The sequence below is a fragment of the Syngnathus leptorhynchus genome, chromosome 2 (assembly GCF_054491065.1).
Source record: "Syngnathus leptorhynchus isolate UIUO chromosome 2, UIUO_Slep, whole genome shotgun sequence".
Lineage (NCBI taxonomy): Eukaryota > Metazoa > Chordata > Actinopteri > Syngnathiformes > Syngnathidae > Syngnathus > Syngnathus leptorhynchus.
This window is the reverse complement of record NC_141196.1, coordinates 948,312-964,243: the sequence shown is the minus strand read 5'-3', so window position 1 is coordinate 964,243 and position 15,932 is coordinate 948,312. Positions and strand designations below refer to the sequence as shown.

The following is a 15,932-nucleotide window of genomic DNA, read 5'->3' as shown; positions in this document are numbered from 1 at the left end:
AATCCAACAGCAGTCATGAAGATGATGCAGGTGGTTGGAGCGCTTCAACTTTGACCTCTGATGCAGCAAAGTGGCGGCGGCGGCAGTGCTGCTGGCCCGATCGCAAAGTGACACTCGAACCGTTTGAAGGCTCAAGCAAGCCGGCGAGAAAAGCACGTTCCGTCCTGATGGTGGTGTCCATTACCAGACGTTTCCATTGCAAAGGGCTTCAAAGATGCTTCCAATGACATCATACCTCGCAAATAAACGAGAAAGGATTGGCTGCCAAAATCAAATCAATCCAGATATTAGTTTTTGTCACTCTGTCTGTTTTTAATCCGCTTGCGCGCCGATACCGATGTCACCGCTGGACGAACGATAACAGTCAATTCAAGCATGATATTTTTTTTTCCAGATAGATGGGAAGTTCGGATGCGTATTTGATTGCGATCATTTTATGACGGTAGTAACAAAGTTGGTCGGTCGCTTTGAATTGCAAATTGTCTTCACTTCTTTGGAATATCGTTTATATATATATATATTTTTTTTTTACTCGTCTGATTTGAAAACAAGTTATTTGTCAAGTTTGTTTTGTAGCTTTGACTGTATATCACATGAGACGCTCATCCATTTATTTGGGTTGACAGTCATAATGGCCCTCCGAAAGAAGCTATGACTACAATGCGGCTGGCCCGCCCAAAAAAATGACACCCCTGTCATATATGTTTCAGCCACTCACTCACTCACTCACTCAGCCACTCACTCAGCCACTCACTCACTCACCCACTCACTCACTCACTCACTCACTCACTCACTCACTCACTCGTGATGGCAAAATTCAAGTGGCTGCTTTGCTTCCCCTAGCACCCACCGCTAGAGGGCGGCAGAGCACACTGACGCTGGCTTTGTTCTTAAAACCCCATTTATAGGAGTTAGAGCGACTTCGAAAGAAAATAAGAATAAAATAAAATAAATCCCTCAACTGTCACCCCTGTCAACGCCGCAGTGTAAACTAGCAAGGATTCACGTCAAATAAAATACATTTATTTGATCTGCATTTGTTGGACAAAAGACATTTCTGTTCGAAGAAGTTTCAACATTTTCAAATATGAACATTTCCAGTGGAATTATTCCAAAATATCCCCGTGGCGACAAGACAGAATGAAGCATATTCCCAAAACATTTGACGCTTTTTTGGGGGGGGGTTGCTTTTTTTTTTTTTTTTTTAGAATTTGCCGTCGGTGCTACGACGCTTGAGCTTCTCGGGGTTGTTAGAAGCCATGTGCGAGAAGTCTCTGAAGATGTGCTGGTAAGTTTCGTCACCTGTGCGACACAAGAGAGGTCAAAATAATTACAAAGAAAAATATGGAGATCACATAAATAACCCCCATGAGGTCGACTGATTTGAATAATACATAAATGAGTCTCCAGGAAGTCTACAGATAGAAACGTAAGGTGCCACTAGATGGCGCTGCCGCCTCGAAATGTATGCAGAAGAAGAGCAAGCGTGTTGCCGGAAAAAGGTTGAAGCCACCGGTAAGTCAACGAACAAACTTGTTTTGACAGGCTTTCACAATGTAACAACGTTTCCCCAAAGCAAGACAGATACAAAACGGATCCATCTTCACCCCCCCCCCCCCACTTCGCGTCTATTTTAGCAAGAAAAGTAGGAAGCAGCGCGCATGCGCACAAATGCACTTTACCTGGTCGTTTGCGGCAGGTGGCGGCGCACTGCACAAAGTGGTGAGACGAGAACCGTGACTCGGGAGTGCAAAGACACACAAAGTCACACAAAAACGCTGAGCACCGCCCGCCAGGGTCTTTTGGTTTAGTTTTTAAATAAGCGCACACAAAACAAGGTTACAAGAAGCAAGCCTGAAAAGCAAAAACACAACGCTTGAACACAAAGGCAAAAGGAAGCATGCTTTCGACGATTCCATTTTCACAGCCTTTGGACATTTTGGGCCTTTCAAAGAGTCATCATAGAAGACTCACACTCAGTGTTCGTCATGGATTCGGAATGAGAAGCTGGATTTTCACGCTTTCCCTAAGAAGGCGCATCGTAAGGAAAAAAAAAAAAAGGTGACACTGTAAAACCAGTGTTTTCAGTTTCGTGAAGAAGGAAAGCCCCTTTCTGTCATTTTGTGCTCCCACTTATATGGTTCTTGAAAGCCTGGAGGCTCTTCCTGGATTGGACCTGCCCTCTCCCTACCCCAGTGCCCCCAGGCGCCTGCCCCTTGGAGAGACCTGATTTTCCGAGGGATCCATCCAGCTCCTGCATCTCCCTGTTCATCTTGGCGATTCGGAGTCTGCGGGGTTAAAAAGAGCATCGGGCAAGTTTTTCCCTTTTGCCATCAAGGGGCAAATGTGTTTCTGATGCTCACTCACAAAGTGACAATGTCGGCGTTGGCGTTGTCCACTGCGATTGTTATGGGGTCCTTTTGGTTTTTGTCTCTGGCCTTGTAGTCGGCGCCTCGTTTCAGGAAGAGGCACACCAGCCTGAGTTCACACACAAGCCCGTATCAAATTGAAACAAAGCGCTATTGGCACCACCAGCTAGTTCCTGTGGAAACTTTGAATTAGCACGCTAGCTGTTACGCCTCAGAAACCTGGGCAAGACGACAAACGTCTTTGAACGTTTGACTGACTGTTTTTGCGAATATGCTAACAGACTGTTGCTAATATGCTCACAGTTGGTCTGCGAGTACAAAACGCTTTGTGGCGTGTGGTCGGAAAGGCTAAGATGCTAACAGTCGCTATACCCGTTTGAAGCTATGAGCTGAAAAAAATTCAAAGAAGAATTGACCCGAATATCTTATCACAGATCCAGTCATCATCCATTCTTTTGAATAATAGCCAAGTATTGTTGCCTCTTTCCATTCCAGACGCGCGTGTGTGTGTGTTTGTACCCGGTGTGACCCGATATGGTGGCGTGGTGAAGCGGCCCTCTCCCGTTTCGGTCCGCCTGGTTGACGTCAGCGCCGTTCTGCAGCAGGAATTCGCACGCCGCCAGAGCATTCTGCTCGGAGAGAAAAAAAAAAAAAAAGCTTCCGAGCAATGGGCGGCCGGTGCCGAGGCGCACTCCGGAGGAACCCTCACCACCGAGACGGCCTGGATCAGCGGCGTGCAGGCCTCCTCGGCCGCGTTGACCCAGTTGACGTCGGCGCCGTGGGCCAAGGCGTCGGCCATGACGGGGAAGTTCTGCAGGGCGGCCGCGCGGTACAGCAGCGCCCCGGAATGAAGGTCGCTCAGATCCTCCTCTTCGTCATTGGCATCTAAGGTACGACACAAATCACGATAGCGTCGGGAACTTTTTTTTTTTTTTGAAACGTGCGTGAACGCCGACCTCTCTGGGACCCCGTGTTGTGCTTTTGGACCTCAATCGGGCTTGACACTAAGGAGAGATAGAGAGCGAGACGTTTGACCAGGCAGACGTCTGGTGGCCGCTTCCGTCGTGCGTTACCCGATCGCGGCAGGGTGGCTCGGCTCGGTTTGGGTTTGAGGGGCGGTCGCTGGGCGCCGCGGTCTTGCGTGGCCGCCCTGTTCCTCTTATCGCCCGGACGCTTCTGCCACATGTTCTGACTCGTCTCCGGCAGCTTTTGGATGAACTTCTTGTCCACGTATTTGGAGCGGATCCAGGCCTCCTTGTCCCCCCTGTTGAGCGGCACACGGGGGGGGGGGAAGGCTCTCGTCAAACAGATTAGAATGACGAGCGCAAAGAGGATGCGGTCGCCGCCGCGCCAAACAACGAGTTGCTTCTGCACTTCCTGTTTGCTGCAGTAGCAGAGAAATGAGGAAGTAAAATGGATGCCCGAATTGTGTGAGCTTCTGAGCTGGAATCTGCCCAAAGCTGCTCCAAATCTACCTGGGACTGGAGGCCAGGGGCTTCTTCAAGGTGATCTGGTCAATCCGGGCCTCGTAGATGCCGTTGATGACGCCGTTGCCCAATTCGCACATCAGCTGCCAGGCACACCGAGACCTCAGTCCTCTCGAGCCGCTCGCTCGCTCGCTCGCAGAAGAAGAGAATCGATCCCCTTACCTTAATGAGTTCCGGCTCCCACGAGTCCAGCGTGAGGGAGCGCACTTTGGAGAAGTGGACCCCCAGGCTCCTGAAAGAGAGCAAGTTGGTGCGCCTGGGCCTGCGCCGGTCCAGGCGTCTGCGTACCTGTGTATGCCCGAGCACACGATGCACAGAGTGATGCCGAGGTTGATGGAAGCCCAGTCGGGATCCGGCGCGGCGCAGTCGCAGCACTCGCCGTTCCCGGCGACGGCCCTAACCTCCTCCAAGGCCTTGAAGCCCTCGTCCCCTTCGCCGTCGGCGGGGTTCCCCGTCGACACGGAGCTGCGGCGCTGCCGCTGCGAGACACGGCCGCACGGTCGACGAGGGGAGGCGACGAGCCGCGTCTCACCGTCGGCCGGCCGGCCCAATTCTCACCGGACTGCGTTGGACGTCCCTGCGCTCGTGGAAGGCCGAGGCGATGCTGTTCTGCACGGCGCCGATCCACGTCTGCTGCTGCCTCTCCGAGTCGGCCTGTAACAGACAGCTTCTGCGCCCGCCTTAGAGTCGGCCGGCCAGTCGGTTCCGTTGTCGCCGGACGGGACTCACTTGGACGGGGAGACCACTTCCAAACAGAAGCGCCGCTCGCTCTCGGCGTTGGGCTTGACCGTGCACAGACGCAAGTCCTCAACCACCACCGTGGGCTGGTCCTGAGAGAGGAGCAGAGCGCCGAGAACCCCTTTTGCGCTGCCTTCAACAAGCCTCCTCTTTGTTTGCTTACCTTAAATTTCTTCTGATACACCAGCTGATTCTTCTGAATGGAGAACCAACGCCTGAGGGAGGGAGGGAGACAGTCATGAGAAGAAGAAAAGATCACGAAAGATCAGATTGTTTTTTTGTTTTAAACCTGTTCCATGTCTTGAAGGCGTTGCTGGCCCGTTTGTAGAGGTAGCCTTCCATGGCAACTCCGTCGGCGGCGTCCGGTTTGAAATCCATGATGGAGTCGTCGTAGGAAACATCCTGGAAAGCCCCAAATCTATTTTTAGGTGACTCCAGAATGCAATTTTCCTCAAAACGTAGAAATTCAAATGGAAAAATGATGGTGAACTCACTTGAGCTCTTTCACTGCCATTGACGCATATAGACGTCAAAGTTGTATTTCAATGGCAGCCCAGATGAAATACAACTTTGACGTCTATATGCGTCAATGGCAGTGAATGAGTTCAAATGTGCCCTTTTATTGTGAATTTGGAATGATGCTTTGAGAATTGTGGAAGGAAAAAAAAAAATCTCTCTATATTATCTATAAGTATTTCAAAACATGGAATGCTTTGAATTGGTTGAACATGTTTTTTCGTGGAATGATCGAAAAAGTGTCCAAATCTCCCGAATTTGAAGTTGCGATGCTTTGAGTGAACCTTTTTCTTGATGGCGGCGTGTCTTTGCTCCATGTCCCTCTTCTCTCGGGCTGAATTCAGGACAAACTGCCGATGCTGTTGAAACAGAGCAAAAAGGCAAGATGGAGGGAGGGAGGCAAGCCGCTCATTCTCGTCTTCTCCGATGACACGTTCATTTCCTGTCTTTTGACGGACGGACGGACGGACTGACAGAGTGTGTGATCTTGTGAACTATTTCCTGTTGTTGCTGGCTCTTTCCTGTCTCGCTGGCAAGTCATGTGCCATGCAAATGCTCTCGGGAAACAAACCTTTGAAATCATGGCAGTCATGACAAGAACCACTTTTCAGATCCAACATTCAAATTGGAATATCACGAGAGTCAAAACATTGTTTTGTTTTTTTTCACGTTAAATTTGGAATATTAAGAGATTAAAGATGCATCTTTTCAAGTCATACCTTCAAGATTGATGACAATGAAGTTGTTAAGTCTAAAGATCTATAATAATATATCGTCCTATATATATAATGTGTTTTATAATTGAATCAAGTTGTAGATATATTTGAATATTTGAGAGAAAAAAAAGTTATATGTAATATGACAGGAATATTGTGTTGTTGTTTTTTTCAAAAACAACAATCATCAGGATAATTACCTCTTCGCTCAGTTTTTGCCGATAATGGTCCAGTTCTGCCAAGGACTGGTAGCCATTCTGGAACAGCTGGGCCTGAGCGTCCATTAGCGACAACATCTAAAAATGGAATTTCATTTTGCCCAACAAAATATGGATAAGATCAAATGTGATGCACGCATTTTGAACTCACGGCCATCAACAGTTCCGTCTTCTTTTTGGCCTCGATGATGTTAATCTGCGAGAAAAAAAGCTCCCTTTAAAAAGTGCGGCCTCCAAACCTGACGCCATGTCTCTGCTGACCTCCAGGACGTAGTCCAGGGCGCCGGATCGGAAGGCCCGCCGGGCGTTGAGCAGCGCGCCGCTGGCCTCCTCCACCTCGTGAGGCTTCCCGCGAGGCGCCTGAGCGTTCCTGGCTAGCGCCCCCTCCAGGGACTCGCTGCTACGCTCAAACTCCTTGCGCGCGTCCTTGAAGCGCCGTACGTCTCTGGAGAGAAGGCCAAATTGTCAAGGTGAGCCAGCCAGCCAGCCAGCCAGCTGAAATTGAGCGGCTACTCACTCTTTGACAAATGTCTGGAGCTTCGTCTTGACCGACTTCTGCGTAATGTCAATCACCTCCTGAAATGCAAGTGGACCAAATTATGCACAAACGTCACACCTGAAGAAAAATTGTATATTTTAAAGTTGTTATACAAAAAAAGGTAGAGTAGCCCTAGCAAATGTTGCACTAATGTGATATTTTAAATTTGCTGTACAAAAAAGGGTCTGTAGCGCCCCCTAGAGTGGTCTATCTGTTTTGGCGAGTTTGACCCAAGACTACAAAAATGTACGTAGAAAAAAAAAGGAAATATTTGAAAGAAAGCGCTCACCCCCTGCGCGTCCAAAATGACGGCGAGTTTTTGGGAAAATTTCTGCAAGCATTCCTGAAAGAAGTAAAACAAGATGATTTGGACTTGCACAGTTGGCCGGCCATCAGCGCGCTCTTCTCACCTCCATGGTGCTGTCCCCGGAGCAGTGCTGTCCCAGACTCTGGAGGCCCGTCACAAAGCTCTTGCTGGTCTGCTGGTAGACTCGGCCGGCCTCCAGCATGGCCTGGCATTGTTTCACCAGCTGCCGCACAAAAAGCGCGTGTGCTGACAAATTGCTACTTTTTAACGCTCAACAGACATTTTGTCTGCAAGTGGCCCCTTTATAGGTAATGCTTTGATTGGCCATGACTAAAGTTAACTGTGACCACTCTCACAGCGGCGCAGTCCTCCCTCTCGCAGATCCGCCCGCCGCCCACTAAATTACCAGCCAGCTAGCCTAAATGAGCTGATTGTCATTCAAAGATTGAGCTCTATGATTTTTGTTCTGAAAATGTTTCCTCATATTACAACTTCAATTTGGAATATTGAAAGGAATATGTAACAATCACATTCACACAAATCTCACCTTGTCTAATCGGGTCTCCAGTTCACCCACATCAGCTTGGACGGCTTCAATTTCCGCTCTGAAATGCACGTACGCACACACACACAGGCAATTTTACTTTTTGGAATTAGCAATCCGCAATTTTGTTTTTGAATTAGCAACATTACTTTTTTGTGCATTTTTCCAGATTTTTTTTCAGAAATATGCTTTTTTCCTGAAACTTTTTTTCAAGAAACATTTTACCCGACATGTCACATATTCATCTTTAAAATAGCTTTATAATACATCATGCAACCGACGTATTCCTTTACATTCTCTTTCCGTATGTTTCCATATTTCTATTTTACAATAGTGTAAAGAGGAGAAGTAGAAAATGGGGAAAGCTTCTTTCATGTGTCAACGCCAGTGTGGTTTCACACTTCCTGCAGCGCTCGACTTGCTTCCTGTTCACCTCAACTGTCACCTGGCAACGCAAGGCTCCGTGCGCTCTTTTTCAAGTAACAAAATGGCCACACTGCCATATACACCCCCACCTTTGTCCAACTTTTGCAGCATCTTTGTTTTTCGGCTTTCTCTGGGCACACTGTATGTGTGTGTGTGTGTGTGTGTGTGGGGGGGGGGGGGGCAAGTTTGAAAGATGCCGGATCAGCTGCAAAGCACAATACTGACTGACTCAGACCCAGGGCACACCCAAAATCTGCTCTTTCTTTCTTATATGCTTGCAACAGCACCATTTAGCACTACTTGCCTTGACATAAGCTTCCACTTTACATGCATATGATTCAATACAGTACTATTATTACATTCCAGATATCTCATGACACTCTACCAGATTGTCACCAAAAATATATTTCGGGGCCTAGCAAAAACCGATTTGAGTCAGAAACTTACTTTTGATTGAAAAGATGTGCATACACACACACACACACACACACACACACACACACACACACACACACACACACACACACACACACACACACGCCTAACGTATCACAAGACAAGGGCTTTTGTTACCTGAAGCGTGGGGAATCTTTCAAACACTCCTCAAAGTCCACTTTAATAGTCATAATCCTCTTCGTTTGGACGCAAAAAAAACTAAAACAAAGCAAATATAAAGTCTATTAAATAAATCCAACTTCGTCGTGGCGAGTTTTACTTAGTCATTTTGTTTCCTCCAGTTCTTGGACTTGTTGAATTTGTGCGCCTAGTGTGCACGATGGATCTCGACCGACGTTTGACGCGTCATCGGAATACACACGCGCTCATAGGGGTGTGTTTTTCTTGTTTGCCAACGAGTTTTTCTTCCCACGCAAAATCGAACACCGCCCACAGTGCGCAAACAAACAAGATGCAAACACACACACACACACACAAAAAAAACCACGTACTTTTCAAACCGAGCCTTGATGCCACATGACTGACGTCACGCACCCCGGAATTGAGTCACATGACTCGGATGAGCCATGACAGCGCTTTCTGTCGTGTAGACTATTTAATTTAATTATACATTTCCTGTCGAAGATTCTTTGTGGAATATAAGCGTCTAAAGCCATGGAGTGTCAAATTGATCGTGAAGTGTACAATTGCTTTTCTGTTTTGTCCAAATATTCGGGTCATGTTTTTTAAATGCCCTCAAAAATAGGAGTTTTGATTTTTGCTTCCGCCCGTGTTCTTTCTTTTCATATACAATAGGTAAAGTATTACGCGGAGAGCTCTGAATGTCACGCCGATGACGTCACGCACCCTTACCAACAGAAACCTGAGGAGTCACGTGATTTTGATCTCGCTCGACGAATGTGTCGAGCTCCCTCTGCTGATCAAAAGCAGGCTCAACTCGTCATAAATATTCACTTTCTACTAAAAAACAAACAATAAAAGCATAGATAGGTTGAAGGTAGACGAATGAAATGATATAATTTTTTTTGACACAAAGTATGCAAATCATTTTCTTGGTCGGGTTTTCAAAACAGTATCTTTGAATGGTGACATACGTCCGGTTGCATGCTTTTATTCTGAAATAAGTAAGCGTGTGTGTGTCCCCCACCCTCCGCGTGAAGTAGGAGCTGAGTGGCGTTTTCTCCAACCACTGCCCCTCGACCCCCACGCCCCCCGCCCCACAATGCGGCGGTGAAGTGGCGGAGAGCCCGGGAGACGGAGCTCGGACGGTGGCTCGAGCAAGCTCCCACCCTACCCCGCCCCTCCTCCGGATCCACGATGTCGAACCGCAAGCACCGGGACAACCAGGAGATTTGCGCACGCAAGGTCCGGGAGCTGGCCCAGTCCGGAGTAAACAAACACTGCTTCGAGTGCAACCAGCCCGGTGTGACGTACACGGACGTGACCGTGGGCACCTTCGTCTGCACCTCGTGCTCCGGAATGCTGTGAGTAGCATCTGCACTCTGCCAGCCAGCCCCCGTGTCATGCAATTGTTGTTGCAGCAGAGTGGAGCTAAAGTGGCGGGCGGGCGGGCGGCCAGCCGGCCAGGCAGGCCCGCCCGCCCGCACGGAGATTGCAGCACCGTCGCACACGCTGGTGCAATGGCGAGAAGGTGCTTTGCACGCATGTTGACACACTCTCTGTCTTCCTTCCCACAGCCATTTAAAAGCAGTCCTCGGTTTCTTGCTCGTCCCTTCCTTCCTTCCAGCAGCTCCTCTGGAGTGTGGGCAGGCACATTGATTTTTGCATGTCCAGCCCACTCCTCGCACTCCACGGCCCAGCCAGGGCAACCACTCACTGTTGAGTGGATATTCTTGATCTCCAGCCTCAAGACCGGGGCGCACTAGCAGAACCATTGAGTCAAACCAGCGCGGCTTTGCCTCGCTAGTAACACGCACGGACGCTGTCCTACTCTTCGTGAGGACGCTAAGCTTGACATGAAGGATAGCAAATCATCATCGGTTTGAGCATCATTCCAGTAGTTTCATTACTACCGCGCAGGTCCACTGAGGCATTTCTGCACACTCCTTACTTCTTCTACAAACTCAAATGAAGTCAAACTGCAAGTGAGGACAAAGAGTTCACTAGTAGATGGAGCGTAAACTGGATAGAAAAGCTCTCAAAGAAATGCTCACACGGCCTTCCATCGAAAGCATGGATGAAGATTCCCACACATCACATGTTTCCACGCCCACCTGCTGTTTCCTCCAACGTATGAATTCCGCTTGTGTTTGTTTGTTTTTTTTAACCGCTCGCCATCCTACCCCAGGCGAGGCCTCAACCCTCCGCACAGGGTCAAGTCCATCTCCATGACGACCTTCTCCCAACAGGAAGTGGAATTCCTCCAAAACCACGGCAACGAGGTGAGTGAGGCCGCAGCAAACCAGCCGCCGAAAACTCTCCCGGCCGGGCTCTCCGGGCCATCGCGAACTGCTGATGTCTGTGCTCAGGTCGGCAGGAGGACGTGGCTGTGCGCCTTTGAGCCCAAGACGGACGGCTGCTCCGACATGAAGGACTCGCAGAAGTTCAAAGAGTTCCTGCAGGACAAATACGAGAAGAAGAAATGGTGAGCCGACACCCAAACGCACATTCGCACAAAAGCATCAATCAATAAATAAATGGAAAACAACACAAATTAAAAAAAAAATAGGGCGATAACGTCCCACGTCGGCCATCGTCGGACTTCTGTTTGTGGAGGAGGAGCCAAGAGGTCCTTTTCACCTTTGGGACCACGTTGTCCCATCCAGTAAGGTTCACCCCGTTTTCTCTTGCAGGCATTTTTCCAAAAATAAGAACCGGAGAGATGTGGAGGGACCTTGGAGCCCAGGTGTCCAGACCGTCCTGGTTCACGGCCCACTTGCCGGCCAGCCCCTTCACAACTTGCCTCCCAACGCCCGGCCCGCCAGGACGCTGGTGAGAGAGTCTCCCCGTCGCCCAGCGAGATGTCGAGGACTCAGCCGCCGAGCTTTTCTTGCAGTCGCAGATGGCGCAGTGGGATCGAGCCTCGCCCGCTGACGCCCGGCCCGACGCCTTCACCGCGCGGCCCTCGCGCTCCCAAAGCTTCCGGGATCCGCCGCTGAAAGGTATCGTCGCCGGCGAGAGCCTTTGACGCCGTCACCCACCCAATCAAAACGTTTTGTTTTTTTCCCTTCCGTAGAACAGAACGTGTGTGGGATTGAGAGACAGCGGCCGGGCTCCTTAAGTTCAGCTCACCCGCCTTCTTTCCCCGCCCTCCCCCGTCCTTCAGGTGGGCGTCCTAACTGCGTTCTGCTCCCTCTTGATGGGTCCTTTCAGATTAACGCCCTTTTCTGCCTTGTGTCTTCCTGACCTCGTAGCCGCTAGTTCTTTCAAAAAACACTTCACGTTAGGTAAGACCTGTCCGTCCCACCCGTGCATTTACTGTCTGCTGAACGTCCGTAAGCTACGTGGCTCACGCATGGAGTCCTTGGCCGCGCCGGTCCTCGCGTCGCTATTTTTAGCCGGCCGCGGCCGCTGCCTGTGGTCAACGGCGGGCTGCTGATATTTCACTCCGCGTCGGCGGCAAAGCACTTAAAAATAAAGATGTGGGGCGCCGCTGTCATCCGGCAGTACCTACACATCGGCTTTTCCAAAAATCCTCCTTTCTGTCGCTCCGCAACGGCCGCTAGTCGCAGCTATTGAACAGGTGGAATGCTATTTCAAGGGGATTTCAGGAGTATAGCTAATTGCTTACTTTTTAATAGAACAAAATACTACTTTTAAAAACATTTATCCTAAAAATCTTACAGCTCAGGGAACAAAAAAGACTGGCTTCATCAGATGCTAGCATGCTGTGTTGTGGCTAATGGTTGCTGCTCGCTGAGATGCTAACCATGCTAACCCCCCCTTTTTTTTTTTTTTTTTTTTTTTTACTGTTGCGATGGTGTTTGTGTGCCGAAACAACATAGTAGAAAACTTGCTAGACTATAGAGTGGAACATATTCACCACTTTCTCACTTTATATTAGCAAGCGTATCTGTTGTTTTCAATTTGATTTTGAGCGTGTAGCTAGTTGGGGAAATGCAAAAACATTAAAAACAAATCCAATAACTGAATTATTCGAAATCCAATTATTCACAATCACAAATAATAACAAGTGGAAACAAAAGGGAGGCTTTTTCTCAGCAGCTAGCATGCTCTGTCCACTACCCGCTAAGATGCTAACCTTGTCATTCTTTGTTTTATTTGTGTCTTTTTTTTCTTTCTATCTCCTCTTGCAGCATGAAAACTTGCCCTGACTAAACACTTGGGGCGTTTGTTTGCATTTATGTTGGGATGTTGATGTTTGATGATCTTTGTTCCGGGGCTTTTTCCTCCGTTTTTTTTTTGTGTCGGTCCCAGGTCGCACGGCATCAACTTCGGGCGCCACGGGGCCCTTCAGAGCCTTCCCCAAATCTCTCAGCTTGGACTTTGGAGGTCTGAAACAGCTGCAGCCCCCTCTTCCTCACTCTCTATCCCAGCAGCAGCAACAGCAGCAGCAGCAGCAGAGCACGGCCAACGCCCAGGACAGGTACGCTGCGGTGTCCCAACTGGATAGCGTCTTCTCGGACACAGGTATGCCACTTTCGACCGCCAATTCACCAAAGTGATGATTCATTTCGTTTCCAAGTTTTCAGCAAGGGGATCCAAACGCTAAGCCCCCCCCCCCCCGCTGGCAGGTTGGATTTAATAAAGCATAGCAGTGAAGTCTGCGTGTGATCCAGATTGTCACGGCTTGCTCAGCTCCATTGCGTAACGTCCTTCCTCCAAATGCCAAGGCTGTTAGCCGCTGAATTATGCTCATTGTTTGCTCCCCATCGCGCACAGTTAGCTTCAAAGGAGCCCCTTGACTCGTTTTAATCGGTTTAAAATCGGCTGCTTTTGTCTCGTCAAGGTGGCTTTTTTTTTTTATGTTGTTAGGGTTATTTTCCCAAACAACTCAGAAATAATGAAGAGAGGACGTTTCCGGTTTCTCGCAAGGAGAACAGGAGAGCTTAATGGTTCTCACAATTCCAATCCGCTTCTCCTATCCACCTCACTTTTATTCATTTTGAGGTCCCTAATTACATAATAGGCGCTGCCCCTAAAAGGACGGGCAATCAACAAGCTCAGCAAAACGGCCTCCGCCCCTTTTATGTATTTCGGCAGCGTAAACACAAGCAGACATCGGCAGATAAGCTCTTTGACACGTCACGTCATCAAAAAAGGCTCTTCATTTCTTCATATCACTAAATAGCACAAAGGTCGTCCTCAGCTCGGGGTCGACAGCTTTTGATTCCTCATCTCCCTCTGACCATAAATGTATCATCAAACATAATGAAATCATTACTCCATCATATGTGTTGAGGAAGTCAGACTGTTTCCTGACTCAGTTCAAAGCATTTTTTTTTTCATTTCAGTATTCTGTTTTCAATTTGAAGTGAAGACAAAGTCCGTGTGAATTGTTTGTCTGCAGCACCACCTGCTGGGCCTCCACAGTATAGCACCTTGTTTGGCAGCCGGATCTCTTCTAGCTCCACTCCGGCCAGGCATGTATTTATTTATTCCTTTATTTTCATTTTTTATTTTATTTTATTTGTTGTAGGGTTGAAATGGTCACTTCTCTGCCCTTTTGTGAATCACCTAAATTCTTCACCTCTTCTCCCACCAGCTCCCCGGGTGTTGATACGACCTCTGCCTCTCAAACATTTACAGGTAAGCTGAACTGAAAATCTCGTGGATTCACTCATTTGCATTCGGGCTAAAGCAATAAAATAAGATGCGGCGGAATTGATTTGTTTTGGATGATTATTTCCTTGAATGGGCCCAAAAACTCAAACTGAGAGTATGATTGTGCTTCTCTTTCCGCTTTCTATTTTCATATGTATATTCCAAAAGTTGAGTTCACTGACTTACTGTCTAACCTTTGTGGTTTGTGCTAGTGCACTAGCTAAAATGTGTGTTTGTGTGTTGGCGCCCTAGCGTTTCCCAACCCGTTTAGCTCAGGCGCCACTTGCCAGCAGCCCGTTGCACTCTCCCCCAGTAACCCTTTCAGCAGTTCCCCAGGAGGTAATTTGGGGGTTTTCTTTTCGGGGGGGGGGGGGGGGGGGGGTTGTCCGCAGTCCTGCCGCCTAAACCACCAATCTCAAACGTTGTTTCGCCAGGCGACGGCGCTTCGGTCACCTCGCCCACGTCGGTGTTCCCGCCGCCTGCCTCCTTTCCTCAAGAGGGCGCCAATAACCAAGAAGCCAACGGTAACGTGCACTTTCATTTCTCATTCAAATTGGTTATGCGGACAACCCAAACTGAAGACACAAAGGGCTTGTTTGAGCGCCACAACAACAAGAGGAGGTTAAAGAATACATGCCAGGTATTTTTTTATTTTTTTTTGAATATTATCTGCTCTCTCCAATGTTTTCAGGCTTCGCCGCCTTCCCCGCGTGCGACTCGCAGCCCAAAGTCCCTCGGCCCATGTCGGTGAACCCTTTTACGGTGAGTACTCCTTTTTCGTAGAAATCGGACGAGGCGCCGTCAAGCAACTTCCTTGACGGCTCGCTCTCTTTCAGGGGAACGTTTACCCCAGTCGCGGCACGTCGCGAAACCCTTTCATCTGACTAAGCTCCTCCCCTCAGCCGTCTGTCTCTGGGAGAAGTGGACTGTAGTAGTCGCCTCTGCCTCTGGAGTATTTTCCTCCTCGTCCCAATGTCCCCGTATTTATGTGTTTATTTTTGTGTGTGTTTAAAAAAAAAAAAAAGCCTGAATGTAATTATGACTTCAACTAGCAAGATCTATTTTGATGCCTCTAGCATTTTTTTTGTTTGTTTTGGGAGGAGGGCAGAACTATACACTCAAAGCATCGCTACTTTGCTTTCACCCCCTCCCTGCTCCCAAAAAATAAAAAGCAAACAAAATGTTCTGTTTTTAAAGCCAATAGGTAAAAGATAAAAGTCTCCCCAACATTTGAAATTTTTGAAGGATCGCCGCCTTAAAGCCTGTCTTCTGTTTGTTTTTCTTTCAAAGATGTTAACCACTGCCAGGCTGCATGAGTTTTGAGGGCTAAAAAACAAAACAAAGAAAAAAAGCTACTGAATGTAAAAAAGAAAAAAAGCAATTACAGAAAAACTTTGACTACTGTATCAAACAATATTGCTTCTACTGGACCAAAATGTTTTGTTTTTAACATGGGGGTTTACTTAAGGATTGTTTTAACCACGTCTTTGTCATGGCAAGTGTTCATAAAATCCGTTTGACCCTTTACTGCTGCGTAAGCGAGTGTTGCTTCCCAGAAAATAAAAGCTCTTTTACACCAAGTCCCTTCTGGATTTCTCCGCCAGGGGGGGTACGTTGCCCGTTCTCCCTCAAGCCTCGAGGTTACTTTGGGATGCGTGTTGCATAACGCGCAGCCTGCTTTAGCAATAGAACTCCTCTTTTAGAAAGGCCGACGGAATTATGGGATGCATTGCTCGCTTTGCTCTTGTGCTCAAACTACGCCATAGAATGGATCCCCGCTATTTGCGGTGGCTCGGGACCAGGCCGGCTCATGAATATTAAAAAAAATAAAATCTCCAAAAACGCAAATCAATTTACAATAAAAATATGCAT

At 48.2% G+C, this 15,932-nt stretch overlaps 2 protein-coding genes across 5 annotated transcripts; one reads left to right on the top strand and one right to left on the bottom strand.

Annotated features, from left to right (window-relative positions):
• Positions 1-1,001: 1,001 nt before the first annotated feature.
• Positions 1,002-8,776, bottom strand: acap1 (ArfGAP with coiled-coil, ankyrin repeat and PH domains 1). Of its 4 annotated transcripts, none has more exons than XR_015064819.1 (23): positions 8,433-8,775; positions 7,437-7,494; positions 6,993-7,112; positions 6,872-6,925; positions 6,562-6,620; positions 6,306-6,489; positions 6,196-6,240; positions 6,027-6,122; positions 5,395-5,469; positions 4,884-4,996; positions 4,758-4,809; positions 4,586-4,686; positions 4,415-4,526; positions 4,258-4,335; positions 4,019-4,144; positions 3,845-3,939; positions 3,443-3,633; positions 3,326-3,373; positions 3,079-3,254; positions 2,889-2,998; positions 2,368-2,478; positions 1,683-2,288; positions 1,002-1,302 (listed from the first exon to the last, which is right to left on the bottom strand). XR_015064819.1 is itself a non-coding variant. In XM_085905202.1 (23 exons), exons 1-23 carry the CDS (start codon positions 8,483-8,485, stop codon positions 1,205-1,207), a joined length of 2,274 nt encoding a protein of 757 aa, XP_085761328.1. In that variant the 5' UTR covers positions 8,486-8,776; the 3' UTR covers positions 1,002-1,204. The 4 variants fall into 4 exon arrangements, 1 of the variants encoding a protein (XP_085761328.1); XR_015064809.1 differs by having other exon boundaries at positions 4,019-4,088; positions 4,145-4,335; positions 4,415-4,523; XR_015064805.1 differs by having other exon boundaries at positions 4,019-4,088; positions 4,145-4,335; positions 8,433-8,774.
• Positions 1,707-15,640, top strand: agfg2 (ArfGAP with FG repeats 2). Its single transcript, XM_085905378.1, has 16 exons — positions 1,707-2,312; positions 2,865-3,259; positions 6,312-6,514; positions 7,768-9,799; positions 10,624-10,717; positions 10,805-10,920; positions 11,129-11,267; positions 11,332-11,437; positions 11,512-11,601; positions 12,714-12,926; positions 13,807-13,879; positions 14,002-14,045; positions 14,313-14,399; positions 14,495-14,584; positions 14,752-14,822; positions 14,897-15,640. Exons 4-16 carry the CDS (start codon positions 9,633-9,635, stop codon positions 14,942-14,944), a joined length of 1,338 nt encoding a protein of 445 aa, XP_085761504.1. The 5' UTR covers positions 1,707-2,312; positions 2,865-3,259; positions 6,312-6,514; positions 7,768-9,632; the 3' UTR covers positions 14,945-15,640.
• The last annotated feature ends 292 nt before the right edge of the window (positions 15,641-15,932 follow it).